The sequence below is a fragment of the Vulpes vulpes genome, chromosome 2 (assembly GCF_048418805.1).
Source record: "Vulpes vulpes isolate BD-2025 chromosome 2, VulVul3, whole genome shotgun sequence".
Classification (NCBI taxonomy): Eukaryota; Metazoa; Chordata; class Mammalia; order Carnivora; family Canidae; genus Vulpes; species Vulpes vulpes.
In genome coordinates this window covers 20,570,078-20,598,019 of record NC_132781.1, presented here as the reverse complement: position 1 = coordinate 20,598,019, position 27,942 = coordinate 20,570,078, and the positions used below count along the sequence as shown (strand labels likewise).

The 27,942-nt window shown below is 50.9% G+C and overlaps 2 protein-coding genes and 1 long non-coding RNA gene across 11 annotated transcripts in view; 1 reads left to right on the top strand and 2 right to left on the bottom strand.

Moving 5' to 3' along the window:
* Window positions 1-8: 8 nt before the first annotated feature.
* RAB5C (RAB5C, member RAS oncogene family) lies at window positions 9-22,705 on the bottom strand. Of its 7 annotated transcripts, XM_072747174.1 has the most exons (8): window positions 22,503-22,628; window positions 21,675-21,699; window positions 9,327-9,467; window positions 4,500-4,753; window positions 2,798-2,949; window positions 2,472-2,594; window positions 1,433-1,526; window positions 9-942 (listed from the first exon to the last, which is right to left on the bottom strand). In XM_072747174.1, exons 4-8 carry the CDS (start codon window positions 4,663-4,665, stop codon window positions 827-829), a joined length of 651 nt encoding a protein of 216 aa, XP_072603275.1. In that variant the 5' UTR covers window positions 4,666-4,753; window positions 9,327-9,467; window positions 21,675-21,699; window positions 22,503-22,628; the 3' UTR covers window positions 9-826. The 7 variants fall into 7 exon arrangements, with proteins under 7 accessions (XP_072603275.1, XP_072603274.1, XP_072603276.1 ...); XM_072747173.1 differs by lacking the exon at window positions 21,675-21,699; XM_072747175.1 differs by lacking the exon at window positions 9,327-9,467 and having other exon boundaries at window positions 22,503-22,622.
* LOC140597743 (uncharacterized) overlaps window positions 22,122-27,942 on the top strand; it is a 9,410-nt gene continuing 3,589 nt past the window's right edge. The window contains exon 1 of the long non-coding RNA XR_011999645.1: window positions 22,122-22,322. This is a non-coding gene — a long non-coding RNA (uncharacterized lncRNA). The remainder of the gene's footprint in view (window positions 22,323-27,942) is intronic.
* KCNH4 (potassium voltage-gated channel subfamily H member 4) overlaps window positions 24,236-27,942 on the bottom strand; it is an 18,305-nt gene continuing 14,598 nt past the window's right edge. For 2 of the 3 annotated variants that reach the window (XM_025986980.2, XM_072747171.1), the window contains exons 15-17: window positions 27,266-27,339; window positions 25,288-25,996; window positions 24,236-24,465 (exon numbers count right to left, since the gene is read on the bottom strand). In XM_025986980.2, the coding sequence (XP_025842765.1) occupies window positions 25,601-25,996; window positions 27,266-27,339 (470 nt within the window). In that variant the 3' untranslated portion in view covers window positions 24,236-24,465; window positions 25,288-25,600. The remainder of the gene's footprint in view (window positions 24,466-25,287; window positions 25,997-27,265; window positions 27,340-27,942) is intronic. The other variant, XM_072747170.1, reaches the window with a different exon arrangement.

The following is a 27,942-nucleotide window of genomic DNA, read 5'->3' as shown; positions in this document are numbered from 1 at the left end:
AGCGGGAGGTCGATCGATCGGCTGACTATATTGACAAGATACTGATTGGTTACATGTTGAAGAAAACATACAATACAAAATACAGAAAAAGTTGGTTCCATCCCCTCCCACTCCCCCCCCCTTACCCACCCACCCACCCCCAAATACTCATCATCGTGATTTGGTCAGAACAGGGCTCAGAGCCAGAGGTCAGGGTGACCAGGGGTGGGGGAGGGGGGCAGGTTGTGGGCAATGGGTTGGTGGCTGTCACAATAATGCTGTGGTGATGCTGTGGTTTCTGTCCCAGCTGTGAGTCAGAGGGTGAGTGGGGGCTGCAGCGTGATGACAGCCAGCTGAGAGAAGAGTTGCCTCTCCCTTCCCTCGCCCCTAGGGCCTGCCCTACCACCCAGGACCAAGCCCACTCCGAACACGGTAAGGATATGGATGCTCTTGCTGAGTCTGCTCATCAGCAAGAGGGAAAGAAGGGTAACTGCTCCAACCCCTGCCTCCCCACATACAGAGTGGGGGGGTGACAGGGCACGTGGCTACTACCAGCGAAGGAAGAGTGGGAGAGCAGTAGAAAGGGTTGGAAGTGGGAAGAGCAGAAGATCATATATATTAAAAAAGTGACTTAAGACTTAAAATTGAATTAGTATTTGTACAGAAAGGTGCGGGTGGAATAATTCACTCCGGCCTATGATCAGAATTCTAGGAGAAATCATGGCAGACCCCTCCCCTGCCGCCCCCACCCCCAAGTGGTAGCCCGAGTCGTTAAGTGCGATTGGTTAGAGTGGATTCCAGTCGGGTGGGCCGGCGGAGGTGGGGGCAGTGGGCAGGCAAGGGGGGCTCAGTTGCTGCAGCACTGGCTCCGGCTGGCTGGGCTGTTCTCCTGGAGGTCCACCCCTCGGTTCCGGCTCGGGGCACCAGCTGCATTCTGGGGCTCATTCTTGGGAAGTTTCTTAGCTGTTTGGAAGAGGAGGGGGAAAATGCATTTGTAGGGGTACCCCAATACACTTCCAAGTCTACTTGAGTGGAAGCTGGCCTTTTTACCACCCAATGTGCAAGGACCCATCGAGGACTTCACTTTTATGTGCCAGGTGCATACTGAGTGTTTCAGGAAACTGAGGGAAAGAGAGGTTAAATAACCTGTCCAGGACCAGAGTTAAGTGGTAAAACAAGGATCTGAACCTGGGCACGATGACTCACTACAGAGCCAGATGAGCCTAAGAATCTTAAGAAGTAGGTTACGGGGAGGGTCATGTAGGGTTTTAGGTGGGTGATAAGCTAAAGGGTAAGAAAGGGAAATGTTGAGACTTTGGCCCAGGCTTTGGAAACTTCTGGGGGAATTATCTCCATCTGAGAGTCAGATGAAGGTACCCTACAGACCTACTACATACTCTAGACAGCAGACAAGTGATAGGACCTGGTCAGGGAGGGGACACAAGCAACTCACCTATTGCCATGAAAATTTCATTCACGTTCATTGCAGTCTTTGCGGATGTCTCCATGAACAGCAAACTGTTGTCGTCTGCATAGGCTTGTGCTTCCTGATTTGGATGGAGGTGAGAAAGTGAGTAGGAGGGAAATGATGACAGTTGGCAGGGGCCAGGGCCCAGGATTAAAATCTTCCCTCATCACAGTTCCTTTATACGCAACAGAGACAATGCAGGGGTTTTCAGGCCCAGGGCTCTTCTGCTCTGGCTGCCCCCCACCCAGACACCTGCACCATAACCCCAAGGCCTCCACTTCACAGACAGCACCTTTCAACTCACAAACACTGGCACATGTTTCACTCAGGCTTCCCCAGGTCCATTCTGCCTTTCTTGCTCTTCAATATCACTAAGCTAGGAAATACTTCTAGAGAGTTATCCTACAAATGCACTTGCACTTTGGGAAAGAACACAAAAAGTATGTAGATGACTGCAGTGCTACTGCAAACAACCTTGAAGTCCAATCAGTTAGGGCCTGGTAAGAAATGCACACTCTGGTCTATGGGAAAGGGATTTGTACACATATGCATATTTCTAGAAAAAAAACAAGAAACTAATGAACTTGGGGAAAGGGAGACTGTGTTTCTGGGTTAGAGATTCACATCTCATCCTATATACCTTCTTGTACTATGTACATTTTACTCGTGCATATATTGAGTGGATAAAAGTAATTCTTTCTCAGTAGGTTTCATTAAAAAAAATCAGTTAACACAAAAAAATATGAGGTTTCAGCAAGCATTTATACACATGCCATCAACCAATGAAAAAGAGCAAGGAGAGGGAGACAACTGCTTCAAGGGCTATGCTCAAGTCACAAGAGGATAGCAGATAACAGCTCTCCTGCTGCCTCCAGGCTTGGCCCTTTGCAAAGCTCCTGAGCAGCCTAGGCTGAGCTGCAAGTGGAGCTGGCTTACTCCTCCCTGCCAAGTCCTGCGCATTCCCCTCTGCAACACCGCCCCCCCCCCCCCCCCCCCCCCCCCCCCCCCCCCCCCGGCCCCGCACCTGGAATTCCACAGCTCTCTTGCTGGCCAGGTCTGCCTTGTTCCCCGCGAGTGCAATGACGATGTTGGGGCTGGCCTGCCTCTGTAGCTCCTTCACCCAGTTCTTGGCCCGTGCAAATGTATCCTGGGGGGCACAAGGCCAGAATGTCAAACAGACAGAGGAGGCATCCTGCCCAGTGCCGCTCACTAGAAAAGCCCAAACCGGCAGAGCCAAGGTGTTTAAGATGTCACCGCCCTGAAGAGTCTGGTGAGACACCCCCAAACAGAGGAAATCTGCCCACACCCATTCCAGGAACAAAGTGTCAAGAAGTAAGGGGAAATCTTTACTGTGTTGGTGATGTCATAGACCACGATGGCAGCCTGGGCCCCCCGATAGTACATGGGGGCCAGGCTGTGATACCGCTCCTGTCCAGCTGTGTCCCAGATCTCAAATTTGACTGTTGTGTCGTCCAAACAGACCGTCTGTGTGAGGAAGGCCGCTGCAAGAGGAAAGGTGATGTTATATGGCAGGAAGGAACTCAAGAAGCTGCCCCCACATATCTCCAGTACTGTATCTGGGCCCTGGCACTTAGAGGCCCTCTGCTGAGATGGGCCCAGAAAAGCCCCCAGCCCAGGAGCCGAAGCAGGCCCAAGCGGGGTCAGTGGAGTTTGTATTTTTCTGTCACGTGTGGACGGGCAAGGGGGCTGCACAGGCTTTACAGACTCATGCTTGGCAAGGGCAGAAGGGAAATCTGCCTGCACTTGAACCACTTCAGGAGCACCCTCTGAGGAGGAATGCGGCAAGGGGCAGGAGAGGCAGAACCCAGGGGAAAACAGACTCTAAGCACAGAAGGGTGGGCCCACCCGTTCCTCCTCTTCTTCCTCTTCCTCCTCCTCCTCCCTCCCCTCACAGAGAACAGTCCAGCTGGAAACTTCCACAGTCCCTCAGTTTGCTCCAGCCCAGGGGTGTTACTGGCCTTCGGTTTCCTGAGGACACTGTCACACACTTAGCTACACTGGGGACGCCTGAAAGTACACGCTGTTCCACTGCCAGGCGGAGGCTGGGTGGCTGGCTTCCCAGCTGCCCCTGCCACCTCCAGGCATACCAGCTAGCTACCACCTCTAGCTCTGACCTTGACCCATTCCTGATTGGCCACCCTGTGGTTCGACCTTCAGGGAACAGTGACCCTATCTTTGGCCCGAGGAGACAAAGGACCATGTGGTGCTTGTACATATGGTTTGGGGGAGGAGTCCCCTTTGGGAGGCAGGTGGGAGCCCCCTAGCCCTGGGACCCAACAGAGGATTCCAGAGAGCCCTGTGTGGAAGCCAGCTTTCCCCGTCTGCCCTCCCCCCACCTCCATGAGGGGCCTGGGGACTGCCTCACTTCCCTCTCTCCAGCTCCTGACCTGAGTGCTGAGGAGGCAGCAGAAGATTGCTGACACGACCCATTTAGCTTCCAGCTGCCTGGAAACCTCTTACCAAGAGGGGAGAGAAAGGATGACTCAAGCCCAAGGTTGGCCCTGGCCCCTCAAAGTTTGTCCTTACAACTGAGGCAGGGGACTGAGTTCAGACCCTTATGTGCTAAATGCTGACAACTAGAAAATCAACGACAGGCTCTGACCTCAAGGGTAAAGGTCGACTTCAGAAACGCTGGCCCACTCACCATGCCATTTCCCTATTCTGGAAAGTAGGAGAGGCCAGGGGTAGACACACTGCCTGGCACAGTGAGGACTCTCAGAGATTCAGACCCAGCCTCTCCCTTCCCAGAGGCCAGGTCAATGGAAAAGTCGTAGCCAAAGCCATTTAAGAATCCAGTGGCATAATTAGGAAAGGAAGCCAGTTTTTGACAAGGAGCTAAGTATTAACGGATGACTGCTGGGGCTCTGGCAGGGAGAGTAGCTATTGGATTCAGTTCCAGGGCCCAAGTGAGGAAGAGGTGCTGCCGCCCCAGGCATGTTTAGCTTCCCTGGGCAGGCAGCTTCCTTCTCCTCAAAACCAAGGCATTTCTTTGGCATTCTTGAGGCCACCCCACTCCCTTGTGCCCACTCACCTCCAATTGTGCTCTCCTGGTACTCATGGAACTGTCCCTTGACGAAGCGAAGGACGAGGCTAGATTTGCCCACTGCAGATTCCCCGAGCAGGACCAGCTTGAATTGACAGATCTTGTTCCCAGCAGCTGGTCCATTGGGTCGCGCTGCACCTCCCCGACCCGCCATGGCCCGTCCTGCTGTAGTGGTACCAGTGAGCGTGGGGTGGGGGCCGGCGCTGTGTGAAGAGGCACTTAGTGAGGAGGGGGGCCTCCAACTGTAAGAGAGATCACCAGTACTGGTCAGTCCTGACTACTGGATGGCAAAGTCTTCTTAAATCACAGGTTTCTCCCTCTGCCCTCCCTGAGGACCTACCTCCCCTCCTGCCAACTCCTGACCCCCACCCTTGTCCCCCATAAGTTAAAAGAGCCCTAGCTAGGATGTACTACACACCCATATGCTCTACAGTCATCTGAGCAGTGAAAAGTGGTCTTCCAACTCCAGGTTCTGGTTCTGAGCAAACATACTTCCCAATCCCAATTATGTCCATGTGCATACACATTAAACACACACAGGGGGATCCCTGGGTGGCTCAGTGGTTTCGCGCCTGCCTTTGGCCCAGGGCGCGATCCTGGAGTCCCGGGATGGAGTCCCATGTCGGGCTCCCGGCAGGGAACCTGCTTCTCCCTCTGCCTGTGTCTCTGCCTCTCTCTCTCTATGTCTATCATAAATAAATAAAAATAAATCTTTAAAACACACACACACACACACACACACACACAGGAGAACAACGGGCATCTGGCAACCTGGTGACAGTTAACAGGTTCCTTAGGATACCAAAAAAAAAATCACCTGGGAAGATGCTAGGGTCTAGGTGAACAGTGACCCTGTGGTCCGGTAGCTAAGATCACAAACCCTCCTCTGTGCAAAGCCAGAGCAAGTGGTGAGGCTGACCAGGGCATGGAGAGTCCCGATAGAAAGCTCATCAGACATGGTGCTTGGCCAACCTCGTGGGCACTTGGGGACCAGGGCCTGGCCGGCACGAGTTGTTCCCAAAATAGCCATTTTTTCCACCCATCTCTAGAAAGACTGACCAACTTTCTCAGTCTGAGGCTGGACTGTACACTGTGATCAAAGCCTCATTTCTATCCTCCATCCTGAACCTCTTCCCCCAGCTCTCTCATTTGTGATGGGCCAGAAGTCTCACGCACATTAAAACACAAAACACACACAAAAGCAAACACACGCCAAAGCCAGAGAGCTCCACTGGCAGGCAGAACGGCTGCCAAATTTCTCTTTTAAAACAGAGACCTCAGTTCCATTCTCTACTGGCAGAGGCGGAGGGTGACGCAGAGAAAGAGCAGGGGAGGTATGGGAGGGCAGAGACAAACAAGGGACATGGAGACCTGCACCCCCCAACAGCTGGTGTTCCAGCACCGACAGCTTAGTCACTGTTAGTGATAGCTTTGCAGGCGCAAAGAAGGATGAGGAGCCCTATCTCCAGAAGCCTCTAGAAGACATACATACTAAAAAATACCAAAACGTATACACAATGTTTTACAGACAAGCACTGTGAGTAGGTATTTGGTCCTGAGCATCTGTACAGCGTCTGAACCTAAGCTGGAAAGAAAAAGTTCTGATTCAACTGCCCTCAGCATAATGGAGTCAACACAGGAGGGGTCTTCAGAACAGATCCTGAGTCTAGCCCTGACCTGCCCCCTGAGCAAGGGGAGTGCATTACCCCACAGTCAGAGGACGGGGGCGTGAATGAAGAGAAGGATAGATCTGTGGGAAGCGATGGGCTATGCTCACGCAAGAAGCTGACAGCAAAGGGCTTGCTTTGTTCAATCTGAAATCCTTTTTCACATCCCCGTCCTCCTGGCAACTCATTTAAAAAGTGAGCTTCAGGAAGAATGATTCACTAGCCAGGAACAACAGTTTCCTTTCTGGACTGCGCCAAAGGAAAAGAGGTTTGAAATGGGAGCCACCTCTTCCCCAAGAATATAGGAAGGCACTATATACAGGAGGGATTTTGATGAGGGACAAGTAATGCTAGTTCTACCATATTTAACGGCTTTCTCTTTTCACCCCAGTCACTGATGTTTGCAAGACCCTATGGCCCTTTGAAGCAGAGTCTGTGTTTTTGGCTTCTTCTTTTTGTTTTCTTTTTAAGATTTATTTATTTATTTGAGAGAGTGAGGGCAAGCAAGCATATGCCCACACACATGGGGGGAGGTGCAGGGGACAGAAAGAAAATTCACAAGCAGACTCCCCACTGAGCAAGAAGCCTAATTCAGGGTTTGATCCCAGGACCCTGAGATCACTACCTGAGCCAAAACCAAGAGCCAGCCCCTTTAACTGACTGAGCCATCCAGGCACCCCAAGTGCTTCTGGCTTGAGAGCCTTCTTCACAAGGCCTACTTACATACTGGGAATTCAGAGTGCTCACCAAGGAAGTCATTTCCAGAGACAGCCAGCATTTACTGAATGATTGCACAACAATTATCTCCCTTAAGCTTTAAAACAATCTCCCATTTTTTTCAGATAAGTAGCTTGACACTCAGGTGTTACATGTCCTGCTCAAGGCCATCCAACATATAGAAGACAGAGCAGGACGCAGGCTGCCTGTGTGCTCCTTTATCCCCCTGCTCTTCTCCTGCCCATCTCCCTGCCTTGGGAAGAATGCTGGAGACAATGCTCACCCTGTGTTTGGTTTCTGGTGGCTGGTGAATGAGACCCTGCTTTTGTGGCAGCAGCTTTGCTGGCCTGCAAGGTGTGGCTCTAGCTGACAGTCACAGGGATCTTGCAGGCCCTGAGTACTTCCAACAATGGGAGGAGCCTCCCAGGGCCAGGCAGGGCCACAGCAGCAGAGGAAACCACAGTGGAATTACAAGTTGGTTATTACCACAAATCCATGTGACACATCATCTTGGCTGGGCCAGAGTGTGGCTAGGGCACTGCAGAAGGAGGTATGAAGGAGTACGGAGAGAAGGTGATGTCCCTGATTCCAACAAAACCAAAGCAAACGGGGCTAAGGGCTACTGGAGTGGGCAGTAACCAGCACCCAAGAATCAAGAAACACAGAGATAACATCTAAGTCTTGTCCCTAACGAATCAGTGGGTTTCCAAACCTTCCCAGACAGAACCTGGTATTTTTAACAAGCCAGAAGGAAAGACAGCTCTTATCCAGTGGTTCCTGATCTTGTCTGCACATTAAAATCACCTGTGCAGCCAGCCCCTAGAGGTTCTGATGAAGATCTGGAGGAGGGCCTGGTATCTGTATTTTTTTTTTAAACATTTTTTAAAAAGATCTATTTATTTTAGAAAGAGTAAGAGACAGCAAGCAGGGGGAGGGGCATAGGGAGAGAAGCAGACTCCCCACTGAGTGGGGAGCCTGACGTGGGGCTCAATCCCATGACCCTGAGATCATGGTCCAAACTAAAATCAACAGTCGGACGCCTAACCGATGAAGCCACCCGGGCACTCCTGTATTTTTTTTTTTTAGAGTGTTGTAGGTGCTTTGCCTGGCACACACTGGCTGGTGACATGTTCTGCCTGGATGTTGGTCCTGCCTTCCAGAGATACCTGAGGAGACACACGTGGCACTTTTTATGGCCTGCATTGCCTTGTGGTTTTCCTAGTCCCACCTGGGGATCACATGAACCAAGATGTTGAACCTTGCCAGACAATAAGCTGGAGGAAACTGATTTTGCTCCAAAGGGCACATGAAGACAAGAGGGTGCTTTAAGATAGGCGAAGGCCACATGCAGAGCCCCAGGAAGCTTTCTGCCCTCCCTTCCCAAGATTGGGAAACTGAGGATGCACTCCAGCAGGTGGCAAAGGTGAATTCATGCACTGAGCTGGTCTGCCAGCTGGAGAAGGGAATCCTCTCGAACAGCAGAAAGAATTATCCACGGGTATAGTCAGGTGATAGAATTATAACCAAAAGTACCACAGCAAAAGTCTTCTTTCAGACAAAAACCAAATTCTCTTTAAGAACCAAAGTTGTAGTCAGAGTTTCTTATAAGATGGATGGGCCAAATATTTTATTTTTTTAAATCAGCTTCTCTAACACCAGGAAAAACACACAAGTAGGATGGATTTCCTCCTGGATATTTTCATGAAGCTGCTAAAACAGGCAGAACTTTAGACTCATGACAAAAGACTCTCTTTGACATGACCTGCTCCCCTCATCCTCCAAACCTCGACCTTAGTTTGTTCAGAGGCCATGGAGGACAAGCACTCTCCCCTATCTCATTATCTTACAGGAAATGGGAGAGATTGTCAAGGACTGGGGGCGGGGGGGGGCGCCCTACACTTTCCCCAACAATGCTCATGAAAGGGCAGAAGGGACCCAAGCTCCGAAACATACGCCCAATAAGTTCTGGGGCGAGGGCAAGAGAGAGAGAAACAGTAAAACACTGCTCTTCCTTACTCTGGTTTTTCTCTGCTCTGGACATTATGGGTAAGTGGGTACCAAACTTTTTTTTTTTTTTTTTAATCAGAATCACCCAGGGCATTTAGAAAAATTACCCTGGCCAACTGAATTAAAATCTCTAGAAGTGGAGTCCAAAAAATATTAAGCCCCCCGCCCCCCACACTGATTCTAGGCAGCAGATTCAAGTATAAGAGCTACAACTGATAAAGGAAGGAATGCAAGAGACAGTAAGGCACCCACAGATTAGCCCTATGGACAATATAGGTGGATCAGATTCGGAGTGGGGGTTGATTCCTGGCTTCACTCAACAACTGAAGACTTCAAGACACCAGAAGCTGCTGGACTTTTGTTCCTCACCCTAACTCCCCCTAGAAATGTCTCTTCTCTAACCATGAAGTCACCCACTTCATACTTTTTGTACTTCCTGGTAAAAGGGTGAGCAATTCCAGCTGATGGGTGTCTCTCGTGCTTCCTGTTTGCTTCAGAGACTTCCTCTAGCTGACAGTCCTGGCACAGTCTGGATAGTGAGCTGATTAGGGAAACCAATCAGATTCTGTTGACCAGAGACAGAGAAGGGCTCAAAGTTAGCCCTTGGAGGGGAGGAGGAACCAAGTGACCCCATCCCACCTAGGGCCCCCTCAAGGTGCTTTTGGCCAGTGACTCTTCACCTATACTCTACTCTAGATGAACCATTCCTGAATATTTAACACCACAAGAGCTGGGCAGGAAAAGATGAGAGCAGAAGCGATTTGTTAGCTTAAAGAGAATCAAACAGTGGGGCACAGCAGGAGAGGTAATTAGGTTCAAAGGTGAAGATGGAAGACATTAAAAAGCTCGCATCAGCTGGGAAGATGATTTACCCATAGGCTCAATAACACAACTTTTCCCAAAGGGAAAATCACCACCACCAGCGTACAGGCCCAGAGGGCAGACTCACAGCAGCACTAGCCAGGCCTCTGGCTGGCTGTACACCCAGAGGGAAGAAAAATCTGAAGCAACACAAGCCATGACCCACATGAGATACCCACTCACCCTTCCCCAGCATGACTGGCAGGATAGGACTTGGGAGACTGAACTGAGTTTTGTTAAAAGCCTGGCTCCACCATTTATTAGCTGAGTGACCTTGGCCAAGTCGGACAAGCGACTGCTGTCAGCTTCAGTTTCTTATCTGTAAAACGGCATTGTTTAATACTGATCGCATGGGGTTGTTGTAAAGGTTAAATAAAACAATACATAGTGTGTACAACACAATACGAGGCTGAAGGTAAGGCTCCGACAAATGACAGATTTATTATACCACTGAAGGCCTAACTAATTTTGACTCACTGGTTATCAAAGCACAAAGTCCTTGAAGACCTAATCCTCTTCTTTCCAAATACAGAGGAGATGAAGGTGAGGTGAGGTGGCCTGCTCAGGGTCACAGCCAGGTGGTGGCAGAGCCCAAGCCCAGGACTCACAATTCTAGCAGAGCTCCTCCATCACTGATAGAAAACCCAAGAATATTGACAGTGTTATTACAGCCAATAAAAATAAGAGGGGCTGCCACCTTCTATGTAGGGTTGCAGAGCATACAGCTTGTGGAAAAATCCTATCACCCTGATGTGGGAGGTAGACACATATATATACACAAATGTAGAAATCCATCAAGCAGTCCAAAATGAGATGTGTAGGTCCTACAACATATGAGTTGCATGTCAATAAAAAGGTAAGGAATGTTCCTGGTATAGAATTTTACATACAACACTGAGAAATTAAAGCTTACAAACGACATGAAACCAATCTAACTCCCCTATATATGATACCTTCTGTCTCCTCTGTAATATAACAGTTTAACAGTATAATTCAGGACAACAGAGATAATCAAAAAGATGATGCCTGAATTAGAAGAGGGCCAAGAGAGAGGCCCCCAGCTGGCTCAGTCAAAGGCGTGCAGACTCCTGACCTCAAGGTCATGAGTTTGAGCCCCACGTTGGGTGCGTTTACATAAATAAGTAAAAAAATAAATAAAATAAGGCCGAGACGGAACAAAGGTACCCATCTAATAGGCTCAAGCAAATAGGATTCAATACAAACAGAACTGCCACACACTTACTAAAAATATATTTGTACTTAACTGTGGGCTGAAGAATGTTAAAGTTGTTTCAAGCTTTATAACAGAAAGAGGTGACATTTATGTCTTTTTAGTGAGGAGAAAGGTTACAACAGTGGTTCTCTGCACTCTCCAACCTGTCCAGAGAGTCTGTGCCGAGGACAAAGGGCTTAGGGGTGCAGATTGGGGGATGGAATCAAAGAGAGGGGCGTCTTCTTGTGTGACCAGGACTGTGGGATTGCAACACAGAGGACCTGTGTCCCACCTGGAGTATAACCGAGGAATCTTGGCCCTAGAAGCCAGAAGTTTAAAAGCCTGGCTGAGATCTGGGGAGAATGCTGATGGGGTATGTGAGGCCAGGGGCCCCTCATCCCACCGATAAGTAGGGGCTTTGGGATTAGGAGAGCTGGCAGCAGGAATGGAAGGAGATGCTGTGTTTCCACAGTCACAGGAAGAGGACTCCCTTTCTGGGGAAGAGGGAGGTAAATCAGCCCAGAGGGGGGCTCTGAGTTAGCTGGCTCCCCTCCCACTGCAACAGACCCCTGAATCCGCCCTGGCCCATCCAACTCCCTTTCATCTTACTCCCCTTTCAATGAGAACACTCCTCTGGGGCTGACTGCCTGGGCTTCCCCACTACAGCAGGGGCCCTGGGAGGCCCTGGCAGCTGACACCACCAACGCACCCACACTCACAGAAGGGGCCAGTGTGCAGGGGCTCCAGGACACTTAAACCCTAGACGCACATGACCAGGCAGAAGCTGGGGCTCTAGAGCCCTTTCCCCTGGGCAGAAAGAGGCCAAGCTGACCTAGGAAGAAGAGACCTCTGAGGGCCAGACTCTCAGCCTCCAGGAGCCCTGCCCCAGCAAGCACACCCCAAGAGCCTTCCCTGAGCTTCACTGCCTTCTCGGCTCTCCACAACAGACAGCCCCCGAGAGGCTGACAGAAGCCAACTCAGTGCTAACTTTCAGGCGGAGGATGGAAACCTCCAGTCCTTGCGCCCACGGGGAGGAAGACTGCTGGTGAGAAGGGGGGGCACATCACGTATCTGCTGACACAGCTTGGTCAGTGTGGGCTGCCCGTACTGTCCACTGAAGAGCCCCGGGAGTCACGGGCAGCAGGTTCGCGAGGAAGGCCAGACAGATGGGACCGCCTGCCCGCAGCTGCAGCCAGACAAGGCTCGTTATGCCTCCTGATTCTAAAGAGGTACCGGGGGCCCTAGGCACTCAGAGTGATGTTCCTAAGGGACTACTCTCCCTCAGAGGGCCCAGTCTCTGACTCAGCACACCCCAGTCAGCAAGGCTGCTGCAGATTCCCTGGCCCCAACCAGGGCAGCTCTGTAAGAAGCCTCAAGTAAGAGCTCGATGAGAAGGATGTGAAGTCTAGAACCTTCTGCAACACAAATCCACATACAACTAACTACACGGCATGGTGGGGATAAGACTGAGGTGGAGTGATGGCTCACACCCCACGGCCCAGCTCTTCACCTGTCCCTGCCAGAGAGCCAGCTGAGGCCCAGATTCCGTCCTGGCACCGCCCACACCTGCTGTGGCCCCAGGATGGAGCACAGGTAACATGAAAACTGGTGAAGACAGACATGGGGTCCCTGCTGACCCTCAAGCCTCACAACTACCCTGTGTTGGTTCCGGTTCCTGTAGTTACTATACTGTTAACTTAGGACAGTTCTAACTGGCATCTCAGCAATGCAGGGCCCATCTTCCCCTCTGGCTCTGGGGGGTCTCTGCAGGGGCCAGGAGCACTAGCGGGGACAGCTGTCACTTCGGCTGCTGCCCAGTCCCAGAAAGACGCCAAGAACCTCTGCTGAATGTCAGGGTCATCAGCAACACCTGTTCATCCAGCTACTCACACCAACAAGTGCAACTGACACCCCTCACTAACCCTTCCTGTCTTAAACAAAACAAAACAAAACAAAACAACACACACACAAAAAAACAAAGAAAGCCAATTTAATTCACTACCCTTACCGCCTAAACAGAGAGCAGAGGGCAGAGGTTGTGTTTGAGAGGTAAACAGGGAAAAGAGAATCAGGTATCAGACACCAGCAAACCGAATTCCTCTTGCTCAGACACCACATACACTGTGGTCAGAGGCTGCCCAATGAACAAGAAACAAGGTCAAAGTTCCCCCTATGAGATCTGAGGGATCAGGGCTGCTCTCAGGAGCCTGGAGACCAAAGCACAATGTGTAAGACTCAGCAGAGGGCCTAGCTCCAAGGGGGCACTCAGTAAATGCTGCTGCAGCAGGGAAGCCCCTGCCCCTGGAAGTCCCTACAAAGAAGTCACTCCTCAATCAGTATAGGTTCCTCCACTATTCATACATTCCTTCTGCTTATGGTCTCCCTGGGCCCCATTCTTCAATGCTCCTCATTTGGAAAGAAAGCTTAACAGGACAACTGCTATAGCCTGAATGTCTGTGTCCCTCCCCACACTCAATTCGTATGCTGAAATCCTAATCCCAACGTGATGGTATCTGGAGGTGGGGTCTTTGGGGAGGTGATCAGGCCAGGAGGGCAGCGGGCAGTGCACTCATGACTGGGATTAGGGCCCTTTTAAAAGAGGCTCCAGAGAGCTCCCTTTTCCCTCCTGCCATGTGAGGACCCAATGAGAAGTCAGCCTGGAAGAGGGCTTTCACTAGAACCTGACCATGCTGGCTGCCCCTGTGATCTTGGACTTCCAGCCTCAAGAACTGTAAGAAATAAATTTCCCATTTATAAGCCATCCAGCCTATGGCATTTTGGTATGGCAGCTAGAATAGACTAAGACAACGACTTTCAACAATGTCCTAGAAAAAGGACCAGCTCACCCTTGATATCCTGTGTCCAGTCAATAACCATAACCCTGTGTTCTCTGGAGACTGGCTTCCAAAGCCACAAGAATGGAGGGAAGACCACCACTATCCAGAAGAATCAGCAGAGCTGAACCCTCAACCAGGTAAACCATAACCCCTTAAAAAAAGAAAAAGCCCCACAGGAGAAAGCATCTGAAGGCCCAAAAGCCCTTCCTTCCATTTCAAAGCCTCTTTCAGGAAAAGAGAAGAAGTAGTTCAGTTGTGGAGAGGGGGAGGGGACAGGACCAGGACAGCTGACAAAGAAACCAGAGTTCCTTTTAAAGAAACAGGCTGGAAATGCTAGAGGTTTGGAAATTGGCATCATTAATCACCACAACCTCTGAGCAGCTCAGAGAGCAATGTGATGACTAGGAGAGCAGCCAGGGTGAGGAAGGCCACCCACACCCTCCCCCACACCTGGGATGCTCTGACAGAGCCACCTGAAGGGGACACACATGCAGCTATGAATAGAAGACTAGAGGCTTGTAAACCAACTCCTGTTAAGATCCCAAGTTAGTGTTTCCAGAAGGGTTCAAGTTACAAGTCTTCATAGGGCTGACAGTACAACAGAAGGATTTAAACTATTCAATGATTCAGGATCACAGCTCAAAGTGACAGCCTGCCTTGGGCCTGCCTAGAGCCACAAACCCTCTTGTAGGGGAGGTCTGTTTTTGAATAGCAGTAAAAGAACACTGGCCTGGAACACATGGACTCTCTTATGAGACCCAGAGTCCTGGAAGGTTTGGCTGGAAAACTTAGTAGCTGAAGTAGGGGAATGATTATGTATCCCATCCTCAACTGGATAGTCAACTCCAGAGTAAACATCACATCTGACCATTTGTGGATCAGGCCAAGAATCAGGCAGGGTTATGAGAAGTATGAATGGGTGAGTCGAGAAGCAATGGCCCTGCTACTGGAGATCACCTGCCAGCCCCCCCCCCCACACACACACACATTTCCCAGGGGTATCTCCACCTTGTCTAACTCTGGTGTCTTTGGCAACTAACCAGCAGGAGGAGGCACAACCAGTCACTCCCAATGATCCTCCCTGTGATCCACACAGCTCCGTATCAACATACTTAGGGAAAATGGTTGCTAAGAAAGCAGTGGTCTTGGAGAGACAGCCAGTTCTAGGACCAGGGCAGGAGATAGGCAAGGTGGACCTGGAGCAGCTGCAGTGCCAATAAGTTAGGAAATGTTTGCAAAAATGAATCAGAGGTGGGCCAACAGGAGCCAACTGAGCTCCTAGTGAGCAGACCTGGAACAATCTGAACAATAAAACAAAGTAGTACTAGATGATAAACTCAAGCAGGAAAGAAATTATTTATAAGCTCCTGCTGTCATAAATAAATGAAGAAAGAAAGAAAGGAGGGACAACATAGATCTCTCCTGTTCAAGAATTCCAAATAATTCATGTAGACATGCTCCCCTCAGTGGGATGCTGACTCCCCCACTCCTCAAAAGTGTGCTGCACTGAATGACTTCCTTCCAAAGAGGAGGTATGGAAAGGGGAGGGGAGAGGAACTTCATAGCGGAGAAACCTGATTAACAATGTCATCTCAGGGATCCCTGGGTGGCGCAGCGGTTTGGCGCCTGCCTTTGGCCCAGGGCGCGATCCTGGAGACCCGGGATCGAATCCCACATCGGGCTCCCAGTGAATGGAGCCTGCTTCTCCCTCCGCCTGTGTCTCTGCCTCTCTCTCTCTCTCTGTGACTATCATAAATAAATAAAAATTAAAAAAAAAAAAAAAAAAAAAAAAAAAAAAAAAAAAAAACAATGTCATCTCAGCCAGGTGACTGAGACTGACATCAACAGGGTAAGTCACGTGAACTGTATGTGCCCTTGATATGTAATGAGAGTGGTACTTCACACAGGTGAAGTGCCTTCCCAAAACTCATAACCCCAGTGTTACCGTGAAAAAACATGGGATAAATCCCGACTGAAAAACACACCAAAAAATACCCAACCAGTATTCCCAAAATGGTCAAGCTCATCAAAAACAAAGAAAGTCAAAAAAAAAAAAAAAAAAAAAAAAAACAAAGTCTGGGGCACCTGGGTGGCTCAGCGGTTGAGTGCCTGACTTTGGCTCAGGGCGTGATCACAGAGACCCATGTTGGGCTCCCTGTGGGAAGCCTGCTTCTCCCTCTCCCTCTCCCTATGTCTCTGCCTCTCTCTGTGTCCCTCATGAATAAAATCTTTAAAATAAAAATTAAAAAACAACAACAATAAAAATAAAGTCTAAGAAACTGTCTTAGCCAAGAAGAGCCTTAGGACCTATGACAACTAAATGCCATGTGGTATCTGGATGGGATCTTGGAACAGAAAAAGGTAAGGAAATCTGAATAAGGTATGGACTTTTAGTGAATAATTATGTATCCAAATTGGTGCGTTCATGGTGACAAATGTACAATAATGGTGGACAGTGGGCAGGCAAGAAAACTGTACTAGCTTTGCCCTTGTTCTAAAACTATTCTGAAATAAAAGTTCATTTAAAAAAAAATAAAGGCAGTGGTTTATCTTGTGACAAAATGAGATCCAACGACTCCAGTGACCATAAACTCATGTTCCCAAGACAAGTTAACTCTATATGGAGCTGTGCTGAGGGGCGTGTGGCGAAGAAAGGTGGCAGGAGCCATACCAATAGTCCCGAGGAGTTACATTCCACATGGCATGGGGCCTGGGAGTTTAAAGGCCATGCCAGTAGGTTACATGGGCAAGGCTGCTCTCGCCACTGCTAGTCTACACAGCTACTGGAGCCACTTTCTTAAGACTTCCTTCTTTTGGGGATGCTTGGATGGCTCAGCGGTTGAGTGTCTGCCTTCGGCTGAGGTCCTGATCCTGGAATCCAGGATCGAGTCCTACATCGGGCTCCTAGCGGAGAGCCTGCTTCTCCTTCTGCCTGTGTCTCTGCCTCTCTGTGTGTGTGTCTTCAGTGAATAAGTAAAATATTAAAAAAAGAAAAGACTTCCTTCTTTTAAGAAAGAGCCTATGCAGATGTGCAAAGCAGCACTCCTGGATCAGAGTTAAAGTCACTCCCAATGATCCTCCCTAAGTCCTGGCCTGGCATCAGTGCTGCCTGACCACGAGAAGCCACAGAACCCCAGCTACCAGATGCACCTGCTGTAGAACGTGGCCAAAAGAACTGTGGATGGCCAAAACCATGCCCACGTTTCCCTACGAAACCCCTTTTTAAAAAAATTTCTATTTATTTATGATAGTCACACAGAGAGAGAGAGAGAGAGAGAGGCAGAGACATAGGCAGAGGGAGAAGCAGGCTCCATGCACCGGGAGCCCGATGTGGGATTCGATCCCGGGTCTCCAGGATTGCGCCCTGGGCCAAAGGCAGGCACTAAACCGCTGCGCCACCCAGGGATCCCCAAAACCCTTTTTTTAAAAAAAGATTTTATTTCAGAGACAGCATGCACACAAGTATGGGGGCGGGGCAAAGGGAGAGGGAGAAACAGACTCCCCACTAAGCAGGGAGCTCGTTCTCCATGGGGCTCAATCCCAAATCCCAACCCAAGCTAAAGGCAGACTTTTAACCGACTGGGCCACCCAGGTGCCCTCCCTACAAAACTCTTCACTGGAAAGACTGGAGATTGGGAGATCGCTACCCTCTGAAAATTTAGTTTGTGAGCTGTCCCCACCTCTGTGTCATCTGCACTGTAACATTCATCCCATTCACTTGCTTGGTCTCCTGTTTATGAGCAACTTGCTGGAGGATGGGCTAATGATATGGCCTGGGCTTTGGGATCAGACGGATGTGACTCTCGGGTTCACCAGCTCTACACTGAGCTCAGAAAGTTTGTGTTCAAAGATGTGGACAGCCCTGTGCTTCAAGGCCACCTATGAATGTCTGCCCTTTCCTTTAACAACCAGTCCTCCCTTCCATGCTGGAGACCATGCATGGACCAAACAGGACATGATCTACACCCCTACAGGACTCATGTACTAGACAAGGGGTGTGGAGAGGCAACTGCAGGAGGAGAGAAGCCCTCGGCCAACTTGGGGGGAAGGGAAGGCTTCACAGAGGAAGTGATGTTCCAACTGCACTTTGACAGCAAAATCTGGAGGTGAAACTCCCAGGCTGATGAAGGGGAGAAGAGCCCTCCAGGTGAAGGGAAGAACACATAGCTCCGATGTGGGACAAGAGGCTCTGTGCTGCATGGGGATTTGAGCACAGACTGGATTCTGACCCTGACTGCCAGAGTTCCCCCACCACTGTAACAGGGGGATTAAACACAGTACCGGGTTTAAACACAGTCTCCTGGGGTTGTCCTGAGGCTTAGGGAATCAGTACATGTGAAGGGCTGAGGAGACTATCCGGCACACAGGTACTTGTAAGCAAAGCTCAAAAAGTTGCACTTTTTACTTGTATTATTGTTCCTATATACAGGAGACAGGGATCTTTAATTTGAAAACTACTCTCTCAAAATACCAGGCTATTCACAGAGAACTTAAGAAATATTCCAATTCAAACAAAACAAAACACAAAAATAGAAACAAAAACAAAAAACAAGTATTTCAATTCTCCTCTGCCATGGCTCCCAAAAGCACCTGACCTTGGTGCCATCCCAGTTTATAAATCCTACCTGAAGTACTGCCTTTCAAATAGCCCCAACAAAAGTACCCCTGACTTAAGTCAGGGTGGGGGAATGCAAAACACAAAGCAGCCTGCCACAACCAAAATATTGTCTTTGAGTTTCTTGTCTTAGCTTAGATTCTGCAAACTGTGCATTCTAATCTGTAATAGATCCAGAACCATTTTAATACAAAAATGTTTAAAATGAAGACGGAAGTGCCTAGGAGACACAAAGGCCTAGGGATCCCTGGGTGGCGCAGCGGTTTGGCGCCTGCCTTTGGCCCAGGGCGCGATCCTGGAGACTCGGGATCGAATCCCACGTCAGGCTTCCGGTACATGGAGCCTGCTTCTCCCTCTGCCTGTGTCTCTGCCTCTCTCTCTCTCTCTCTCTCTCTCTGTGACTATCATAAATAAATAAAAATAAAAAAAAGAATACTTAAAAAAAAAACAAAACAAACAAACAAAAAAAAAAAAACAAAGGCCTCTCTTAGTCTGTGGCTCTGAGTATCCACCACACATGACCCCAGCAGGGTCCAAGAACCCCAGTGGGAGAAGCAGTCAAGGTCTTAGCATTCTCTTCTGTAAAATGGGAATACAACCCACAGCAACTCTGATCAATATCTATAAACTGAGACAACGTGTGAAATGATCAAGCAAAGCGCACCAAGTGTCACAGCAACACCTGGTACAAATGCTGAATCAGAATCCTAGGGATGAATTATAATGTACCTTCACAACCCCACCAATCCACAAAATTACTATTTGTGTCTATCTAGCCCATGCTAGGGCCTGGACTAGCTCCTTTACCCTCTGTTTCCAATTCTGCAAAATACTTTGTATCCCCATTTTACTGGAAGAAACAGAGGCTCAACAAGGTCAAGTAACAAGTCCAAGGCCCTGCAACTGCTAAGTGGGAGAGTCCAGATGACAACTGGGCTCTGGCTGACTCTAAACCATACCACCTGTTTACTGGGCAAGGTCAGAGGAAGAAGGCTCTCTCTAAAAAGTACCTGTGTTGTGGGGTTTAATTTAAATGTATGACCTCGCTGTTTCCATGTAAATTCTAGTGAAAGGAGCTCCTGGTGGAGAGCCACAGTATTCCCACCTGCAAGCAGCAGGCAGCCCCAAGGGGGAATGAAGGGGGTAAAGCAGAAGCCGCCTCTGCTGGCTCCCATTACCCATAACCCTGCCCAGAGAGACCCCTGAGTCCACTCACTTTTACTTTCATTTTCTACCCATCATGGCTTTCAGGTTCCCAGAAATTAATGGTACAGATGTCAGCAAACTGTCAGGCCCTGAAGAGTACTGAGCTGGGACTCCTAACTGCCATGGTCCCCAGAGGCAGAGGAGATGGGGATCCAGGATGACGGGAGGACAGAGTGGGGGTGGGGAAGTAAATGGAAGCAGAGGGGCATCAACGATGAGGGATGCTTGAGGGTCTCTGCACTGGGGCCTCTGCTTGCTCACTTTGCATGCTCATTCCTTAAATAGACCCAAGAAGGGACCACTCTTAGGGAAGATGAGGCACATCAAATCCCAAATCCCAAACCTCAACTCCACCACTTTCTAACTGGAAGATCTAAGGCTAGCTACTTAAATTCCTTCAGCCTCATCTCTAAAACGGAGATACAAATCCCACTATCTCCCAGGACTCCTGTGAGGAACAGGTGTGAAAATATAATATTGTTTCCTGTGAGAAACATGTGTGAAAAAACTGCAACTTTGGCTGCCCAGGTGGGTCAGTCAGGTTCAGCCTCTGCCTTGGCTCAGGTCCTGATCCCGGGGTCCTGGCATAGAGTCCCACACCAGGCTCTCTGCTCTGAGGGGAGCCTGCTTCTCCCTGTCTCTGCCTCCCCCACCCCCACCCCCGCCTCTCATGAATAAATACAATCTTTAAAAGAAAAAAACTGCAACTTTAAAGTGATTTCTAAAAATCAGTTGTTACCACCTCTCTGTTGTATAAAGGCAGGAAAAGGCCAACTAGTTGGAAGAAGCAAGAGAGGAGAGGCTTCTGTCTCACACAGAGCCCTCCCTCTTTCTGCCAAGCAACATCACAGCTCTGCTTGGACTCTACAATCTCTGGATGCCAGAAGTGGCTGCCTAACCACCTAACTACCCGGGGCACTGATGCCTTCCACGTCTCTCTGAAAACAAGAGCTTCTCCTTCAAAAAACCTGTTTTAGAATCCTAGCTGGGAGAGCATGTCCAGACAAAGACAGTCCCCTCAGAAGGCTGGCAGCCTCATCCTGGGACTCCCAAAGAGTTCCAGAAACCACAGCCCACTACTGAGGAGGTAAGTCTGGTCAGAGACCAGTGGCCAGTGAGCAGACAGGCCTCTCTGGCTCTGTCCCTCAGAGGCACAGGCTGACCAGATTAGAGAAACTAAGCTGGCCGCAGAAGTCTCCAACGACTTTCCAAAGAAGACCACACAGATAGAGAGCTTGTGATCCAACCACTGATCCTAATAAGGTAGGCTTTCTTGTTGTCCAATAAAAAATGAAATGAGTACAACCCAGGTCTAGCTCAAAAGTTTGTAGGAGTTGGACACTGGTGACTGTCCACAGGAAGTCAAAAAGATCCCAAGACAAAAAATGTTTAGCACCTGTAAGGGCAGTAAAGATGGCCCGAAACACTGAAGAGCTACTGAAATTCCCAAAGGCTGCATGGCCTCTCCTCCCTCCCTTGGCTGTAGATAGCAAGGGTCAGTCATGGCCTCAAAGAGTCAGGTTACTCTCATTAAGGTATAGTCTCTGGCCTGTACTTTGGCCACATAACAAAACCTGCGAACCTGGTCTGAGACAACAGCCATTTCACACACCTAAGTCCCAAGCAACAGACAAGGATCAGATGTCAGCACAGGCTGCCTCTTGGAAAGGCTGGAGGGGGGTGCGGGGGGTGCGGGTGGGGCGGATGTCAGCACTTTCCAGCATACATGAGAATTCCTTGGGCTACAAAAATTAACACATTAAGAACCCAGAGGTGCCACTGTGGTCTCAATTCACTTCTCTGTAATCTATAATCTGTCCAAGCCTCCCGGAAGGGACTGGAGAGAGGCCCTGGGACTAGAAGTGGCAGAGACCTGTTGATCAAGGAGAGGGGTATGTGTGTCTGAGAGTGGGAATGAGATAGGCCAGGACCCTTCACTTCCACAGTCCTTATTTCTGGTCTTTCCCCTATTCCCTAAAGACCAGCAGACAGCAGTCCCAGGAGGAGCAGTCCCTCTGAAGCAGCTTGGAAACCACTCACGTGCTCTGGGAGGACAGGGCTGAGCCTGGAGCAAGGGGGAGGGGGAGAGGAGGGGAGAGAGAAGATAATGAATGGGCAGATCCACCATGATCTGTGATCTGTAGCTAGGATTAAGCAAACCTCAGCTAAATTTTTCAGAGGCAGGAAGAGAGATACACTCAGAGAGCACAACTAGAGAACAAAATAACCAGAGGACAGAGTTGGGGTGGAGGGGGCAAGATAAGGAGACAACAGCTCATTCCTAAAAAGTGGCCTAGACTTTAAATCCTGCTGGAATCCTGGCTGGCTCCCTGGACTTGAGGAAAGAGAGGAAGTGAGGAGTTGTGGGAGTCTGTGTGTGTGGAAGGCTCTCACCCAGGACCCCTCCGCCGCCACCCCGCCCCCAGGAAATCGAGATAAAATTTCTCTAGGGCTGGAGGAGACAACTGTTTTTGTGGGACGGTGAGGGGGGGCGGTGCGAGGAAAACGGCGACAGACAGCACTCCTCGCCGCCTCTATAGAGAAGGAAGACCGACTCCTTCACACCTACCAAAGATTCCTCCAGTTCTGGGAGCAGAGAGAGCAGAATCTGTGGTCTCTGCCTCCCACAACTGGACTGGACAGGCCAGAGGAGAACCCTGGCGGCTTCCCAAGGCTCATAAAGGGCAGGTAAGGGAAGGAAAGGAGGGCCCCCCCCTTTGGCCCGACGCCTGGGGAGCCCCTGAAGAGGGGGCTACGGGTCGGGGGAGGGGTCAGTATCCCCCTAAGCCGGGGTTGGGCGGGAGGAAGTGCTGCCCCGAACGGCCTCAACGCGAGCGAGACACTAGGCCCCGGGACAGGCACACTCACGGCGTCTCCGGGGCGGCGGCGTTACTTGGGGCCGGGGCTCGGACAGGCTCCGCTCCTCTCCCCCCGGCGGTGTCCCAGGCTCCGGCCTCCACTTCCGCCTTTCAGCCGCTCCGGATCCGGATCTCCACCTCAGACCCGCCCCTCAATACTCCCAGATGACTGACAAGGTGGAGAGACCAATGGGAGGCACTCTTGGCCGACTCACCGGCGACGCCTTTGGGGGGCAAGGGCGACGCGGGAGAGCGCGCGCGAGGGACGGCGGGACTTGTAGTTCTCAGTGCTGGGAGGAGCCGGTGGCCGCCTGGGACTTAGGCTTAGGGTGGAGCCGGCTGCCGGCGAGGCGGAGCTCGGCCGGGAACTTCTTAAAGCCAGGGCTGCCAACCGCGTCACCCTGGGTTCCAGGAGCCCCGAGGGGAGGCGGATGGTGGGGCGCTGGAAGAGGGCAGAAGGTTGTGTGTGCAGAATTGGTTATGGAAAAACATGGTGTGAATGAACGCACAGGAGGCCGCAGTCCTGAGCACTGGCTAAACCCGAGAAGCCCCTGTCTGCACTTTCTCAGGCCAAGTCAGCTCTGGGAGCTCGACTATTGGGGACATTCTGCGATGGGGAAGGTGATGGAAGTGCTAATAGGAAGGGTTCTCGAGGTGTGGAGAGCTCCTGCCACTTGTCAGCCATAAACCAGGACCCTCCTCCTTTGGCTGGACACCAAGACTCCAGGATCACTTCTACCTCTGCCTCCCACACCTCCAGCCAGAATCAGCTCATGTCTCTGATGCCAGAAACAGAGCCGGACCACTTCTGCTTTGACTCTCTCTCCATCCATAAACACAGATTAGAACCACTTCTGTTTGCCTCCCCCACTGCGACCTCCGTATGGATCAGGACTATTTCTTTCTTTCTTTTTTTTTTCTTTCCTCAATGTGGATTAGGACCACTTCTTGTCTCCGCCCACCCCCATCCCCCAACACAGACCGGTATCTCCTCTGCCTTTGTGTCCCACTCCCTGGAACAGTACTCAAAACCTGTATGCAATCAAAGCTCAGGCCAGAGAGAGCTGTAAGCGTTGCTCCTGTGACATGGGTGAAAACCAATCATATTTTGGAGCCTGAGCTGGAGAATCAACCTGTTTGGGACAGCCTGCCATAAAACTGCCCACACCTAGTTCCATCTGGTCACCAGGGTGCTTCTTTCTAACAATATCCATAATTCCCATCTCCCTACCCCTGCACCCCTTCAGTGATCATCTGAGAAATGAAAGCTAAGAGGGAAGAGAGGCTTGGGAGAGCAAAGGAGACAGGGCAGAGTAGAATTCCTAGCAGGTTCTTGGCTAGTGACAAGCTTTTTCCCCAACCCCTGCTGTACCTAGCCTGCAACAGGTACAGATCAGTTATACAGGATCAGTGGGGAGTCCCATGGGGTACCTTTCCAGGGCTGGACGTGGGCCTGAGCCAGGACTCTGCCCCTCTCACGTACTGTATCTGAATCTGTGGCTGTGATGCATGGGAGGAGGAGGGGGTACAACAGGCCCACAGTGACTCATTAATGTTTCTACCTCATCCCTGGAGCCTCTGGTGGCGTGAATGCGGTGCCAAGTGGATTGCTTGGCGCCTTTGCCCTTCTTCCTAGAGACAGCAACAGGGCCCTGGGGTGTGGTGGGGAGTGACTGCCCTGTAGACTCCTCCAAAGCCCTGGGGCTCTCAGATCAACCCCCAGAAACATCCAGAGCCAACAACTACAAAAATAAAGCGTTTATTTCCTATCCAAAAGTGAGCCCTGGGTGTCGGGTAGTAAAGGAGAGTTGGAGACCAGGGTGGGTTTATGAGAAGTCAGGGCCCTGAGTGAGACCATGTTGGATGTGGGAAGAACAGGCTTGGCTGAGGTCTGGTGCAGGGGGAGGGATAGAGAGTGCTGTGGGGACTGTTTCATGTTGCTGGCCGCAGAAGAGACCATCTTCAATGACAGCCTGCAGAAAGACAGAAACAGAGATGTTGACAGGCCCAGGCCCAGGGGTAGAAATAGACATGGCTGGAGAAAAAGCACCCGCTGGAGCAGAGAAACCTAGGAGGACACTCTAAGGCAGGAACCACAAACCCAAATACCTATAGAGACCAGACAAAAAATTCAAATGAGGAAAGCTAGCTAGGTGTCAGGAGATGATCTCAAGAGGCCACCTCTCAAGAGGACAGTAGCCACTCAATACCAGTTGATTATTGCCACATGGAATATGGCCCAGGATTGCTAGAGCTCCTCAAATTTTTTTAGAGAAGCTGGAATATCTGGATATTTATGTGAACTCTCCTGATTTTTAGTGCTGGCAACCATTCATATTTTGAAAAAAAAAAGAAAAGAAAAAGAAAAAGCTGTGAGAACTGAAGAATACATATCTAGGGGTTTCCTATGTAGGCTGAGGAATGAAGTGAACCTTTCCAGCCTGGGCTGGTGGTGGGAGGTCTAAGGAGTCTTGGGTTGCTCAGATGCCAGCCATCTCAAACTTATCCATCTCAAGGTGACATTGCTTCCATGGTCTCCAGCAGGGCTCAGGGCAGCTAGGACAGAAGGCCTCACAATACCATGAAGCTATCTCTTGCAGTGGGATCTGCAATCTGTCCCTCTTGCCTTAGACACCAAGATCCTCCCTGCTCTTGTCTCAGCCTTCACTTCCTGTGCTGGATCTGGGACCCTCCCCCGCCCCCAACGCTCCCCCATATCTACCTGCCTCCAGGTAGATTGGTTATGTGCTGGATCTGGGACCCTCCCCCCACCCCCAACGCTCCCCCATATCTACCTGCCTCCAGGTCCTGGGGAGAAAGCAGGACATGTCATCTGCCGGGCCTAATCCGCACTGCATTCCGTTTTATGCCTGTTGGGTTCCACAGCCTCAGGTGGCTCCCCTCACAGAGGGGAAGGACAGGGGAGGGTTTAGAGAAGGGAACAGGGTCAGAAGTGACCAGGCTTTGTAAAAAAAAGTCCAGAGAATGCCGAGCCAACCAGACCAGCTGGTGGCCGCTGACCCGAGGCAGGAGGCCAAGGGGCCCAGCCCCTTCCTGGAGGGCAGACAGCAGTGCCCACCCCAGACAGGCCTGGGCCCAGGGCCAGGGTCAGTGGAACGTGTCTGGCCTGGACCGAAAGCTCTGCCGCATGAGGTGTGGGGTCGGAGGTGAGGCCTCTGGCACTGGGGAGGGTCCCAGAGACTCAGGCTCTGAGGGGTAGGGGGACAGCATGGAGGGTCTCAGGTTGGAGGGGGTGGCCCCCATCTCTGCTGTCCCCACACTGGCCGGGCAGTGGACCTCAGCGAGAGTAGTATCCTGGAGGCTAGGCAGTGGTCCAGATAGACAGGGAGAGATGCACGGAGCCCTTGGCTGGGGACCAGGAGGGTCTGGGGGCCTAGCCGAGGCTCCTGGGTGGCCTGGGGGACCCAGCCTGGCCTGTAGCAGGCCCATGATATGTCGAAGCTCCCGGCTCAGTTGAGACACTTCCTGGTTGAGACGGGAGATCTGTTGAAAACATAACAAAATTTTCTCCAGGTGCCACAACCACACCACTCTCCTAAGTGCAACTTACCGCCCCCCTCCCTCCCAGCTACCACACACCCTCCTTCAGTTTACAAAACTCCTTCCCAGCCACTGCTGTTCACGGCCACCTTGAGAAAAAGGCAGGGCAGGGGTTATCTTTGTCAAGATGTAAACATTCAGCCTCTCTATGAAAAGGATTTGGGACAGCAGCTATTGCAAACCACGTCCTCCACCCCGACTTTTATAAGAGGCAGAAAAATGGGCTCGAAGAGGCCACAAAGCTCAAGGTAACAGACACAGCGTTTGTCTCAGGTGATCCCAGGACACAAGCTCAAGTGTGTCTATTCAGTGTTCTGCAAATTTCAGGGAGTACAGAATCAACTGTAAAACTTGTCAAGATGCAGATTCCTGGGCCCCACCCCAGACATTCCAAACTGGGTGAGGCTTAGGAGTCTGCATCTTAATGGACACCCAAGTGTGGGAACCACCAGCCTAGGACTGTGACAGAAGCAGGACTAGCCCTTCATCTGGCTCAACTCGGGCCAGGACCCGCCCCCCAGCCCCAGGGGCGCCCAGCCCAGGGGCTGCCCTCCTGGGATGCAGGCGATGTTTATCAGAACCCAGGGAAGGCCCACTCCCAAAGGGTTGGGGCTGGCTGTGCCCTGGTGATGGCTCAGACATCCCTGGGGAGGAGGCAAACACAGCGCCTTGCCATACAAGATCTGGGCTCTTCCTGACCAGGGTTCAAACATTAGGATCCAGCTCTCCCAGGGCTGAAAGCCTCTCTGCCTCCCTGTCCTCTGCCTCCTACATTTGCTGAGCAGCCGCTTCCCAGGGCTGGAGCGAGTAAAAGGACTTGGTAGGTCAGGTCCCTAAAGGAGAGAACCCCAAGGTGGTGGAGGGAAGAGAGGCTCTCTTTACAGGCAGGACGACCTGAAGCAGCTGGGAAGGAGTGGAAGCACTCAGTGGAAGCACTGAGTACTTACAGTGTGCCACGGACTGGGCAGGGCGGGCATGCAGGTGCTCTTATCTTCAATAACTCTGGCCAAACCTATTTTCCCTATTTTTAGATGAAGAAATGGACATTCAGGGTCTTTGTGGAACTTGCCCAAGGTCACCCAGCTAGTGTGAACTCAGGACTCTGGCTCTGAACCCTGAAAGGCTCTTCTATGAGGCCCATCTCTTCTAAGAGGCACATCTCCCAAGACAGTATTTTCCAAGGTGGGAGGGGAGGAGCCAGCACCAACCTACCTCCTGGTTCAGCCTGCAGACCTTCTCCTTCATCTCCTCAGCCTCAGTGGCCAGTTCCTGGCTGGACCTGGTCCCTGCAGACAGAATAGAGGGGAAGGGAGGGAGGGTGAGTGCGGGGAAGCAGGAGTCTACAGCCTGGGCTGGGTCCCCTCCTATTGCTGGGCAGGCAGAGAACAAGGGGAGAGGGAGCTCAGGGCTCAGGACCATGGGAAACCCAGACTCTTCCGGCTGGCTAACCTCCCAGCCCCTCCCCACTCCCCCACCCAAGCTCTTTACAGAGAAGCTTCTCTTCAGCACCTAAACACAATATGCTCTTCTCTCCTGCCTTCATGCCTTCCAACAACTGCCTTGTGCCACCCCTCAAACTCCCACCTAAACTTTAAGTCCCACCAGAAGTGTCCCCTCCTCTAAGAAGGAGAGTTCCATAACTGCCCTCTTCTACCTTAGAGTCTTGTCCTTGTCTCAGTCATGGTACTCAACACCCTGTTCTAGAATCATTTATCTGAGGACACAGTTGTGTCCCACACTACACTGGGAGCTCACTAAGGGTGTAGGCCAGGTCTGGTTTATCTGTGTACGCCCAGCACAGAGCCCAGCATGTGGTTAGCCCTTACTATGTGTCAAATGGATGGATGAAGGGATAGATGTATGGTGGATATGAATTGGGTGGAGGTGAA

Coding starts and splice junctions, on each gene's coding strand:
- RAB5C (XM_025987077.2), bottom strand. CDS start 4,665: ATGGCGGGTCGGGGAGGTGCAGCGCGACCCAATGGACCAGCTGCTGGG. Junction 2,595..2,797: donor TCTATGACATCACCAACACA/GTAAAGATTTCC, acceptor TGTGCCCCCCAG/GATACATTTGCACGGGCCAA. Junction 1,527..2,471: donor AGAGAGCTGTGGAATTCCAG/GTGCGGGGCCGG, acceptor CATCCAAATCAG/GAAGCACAAGCCTATGCAGA.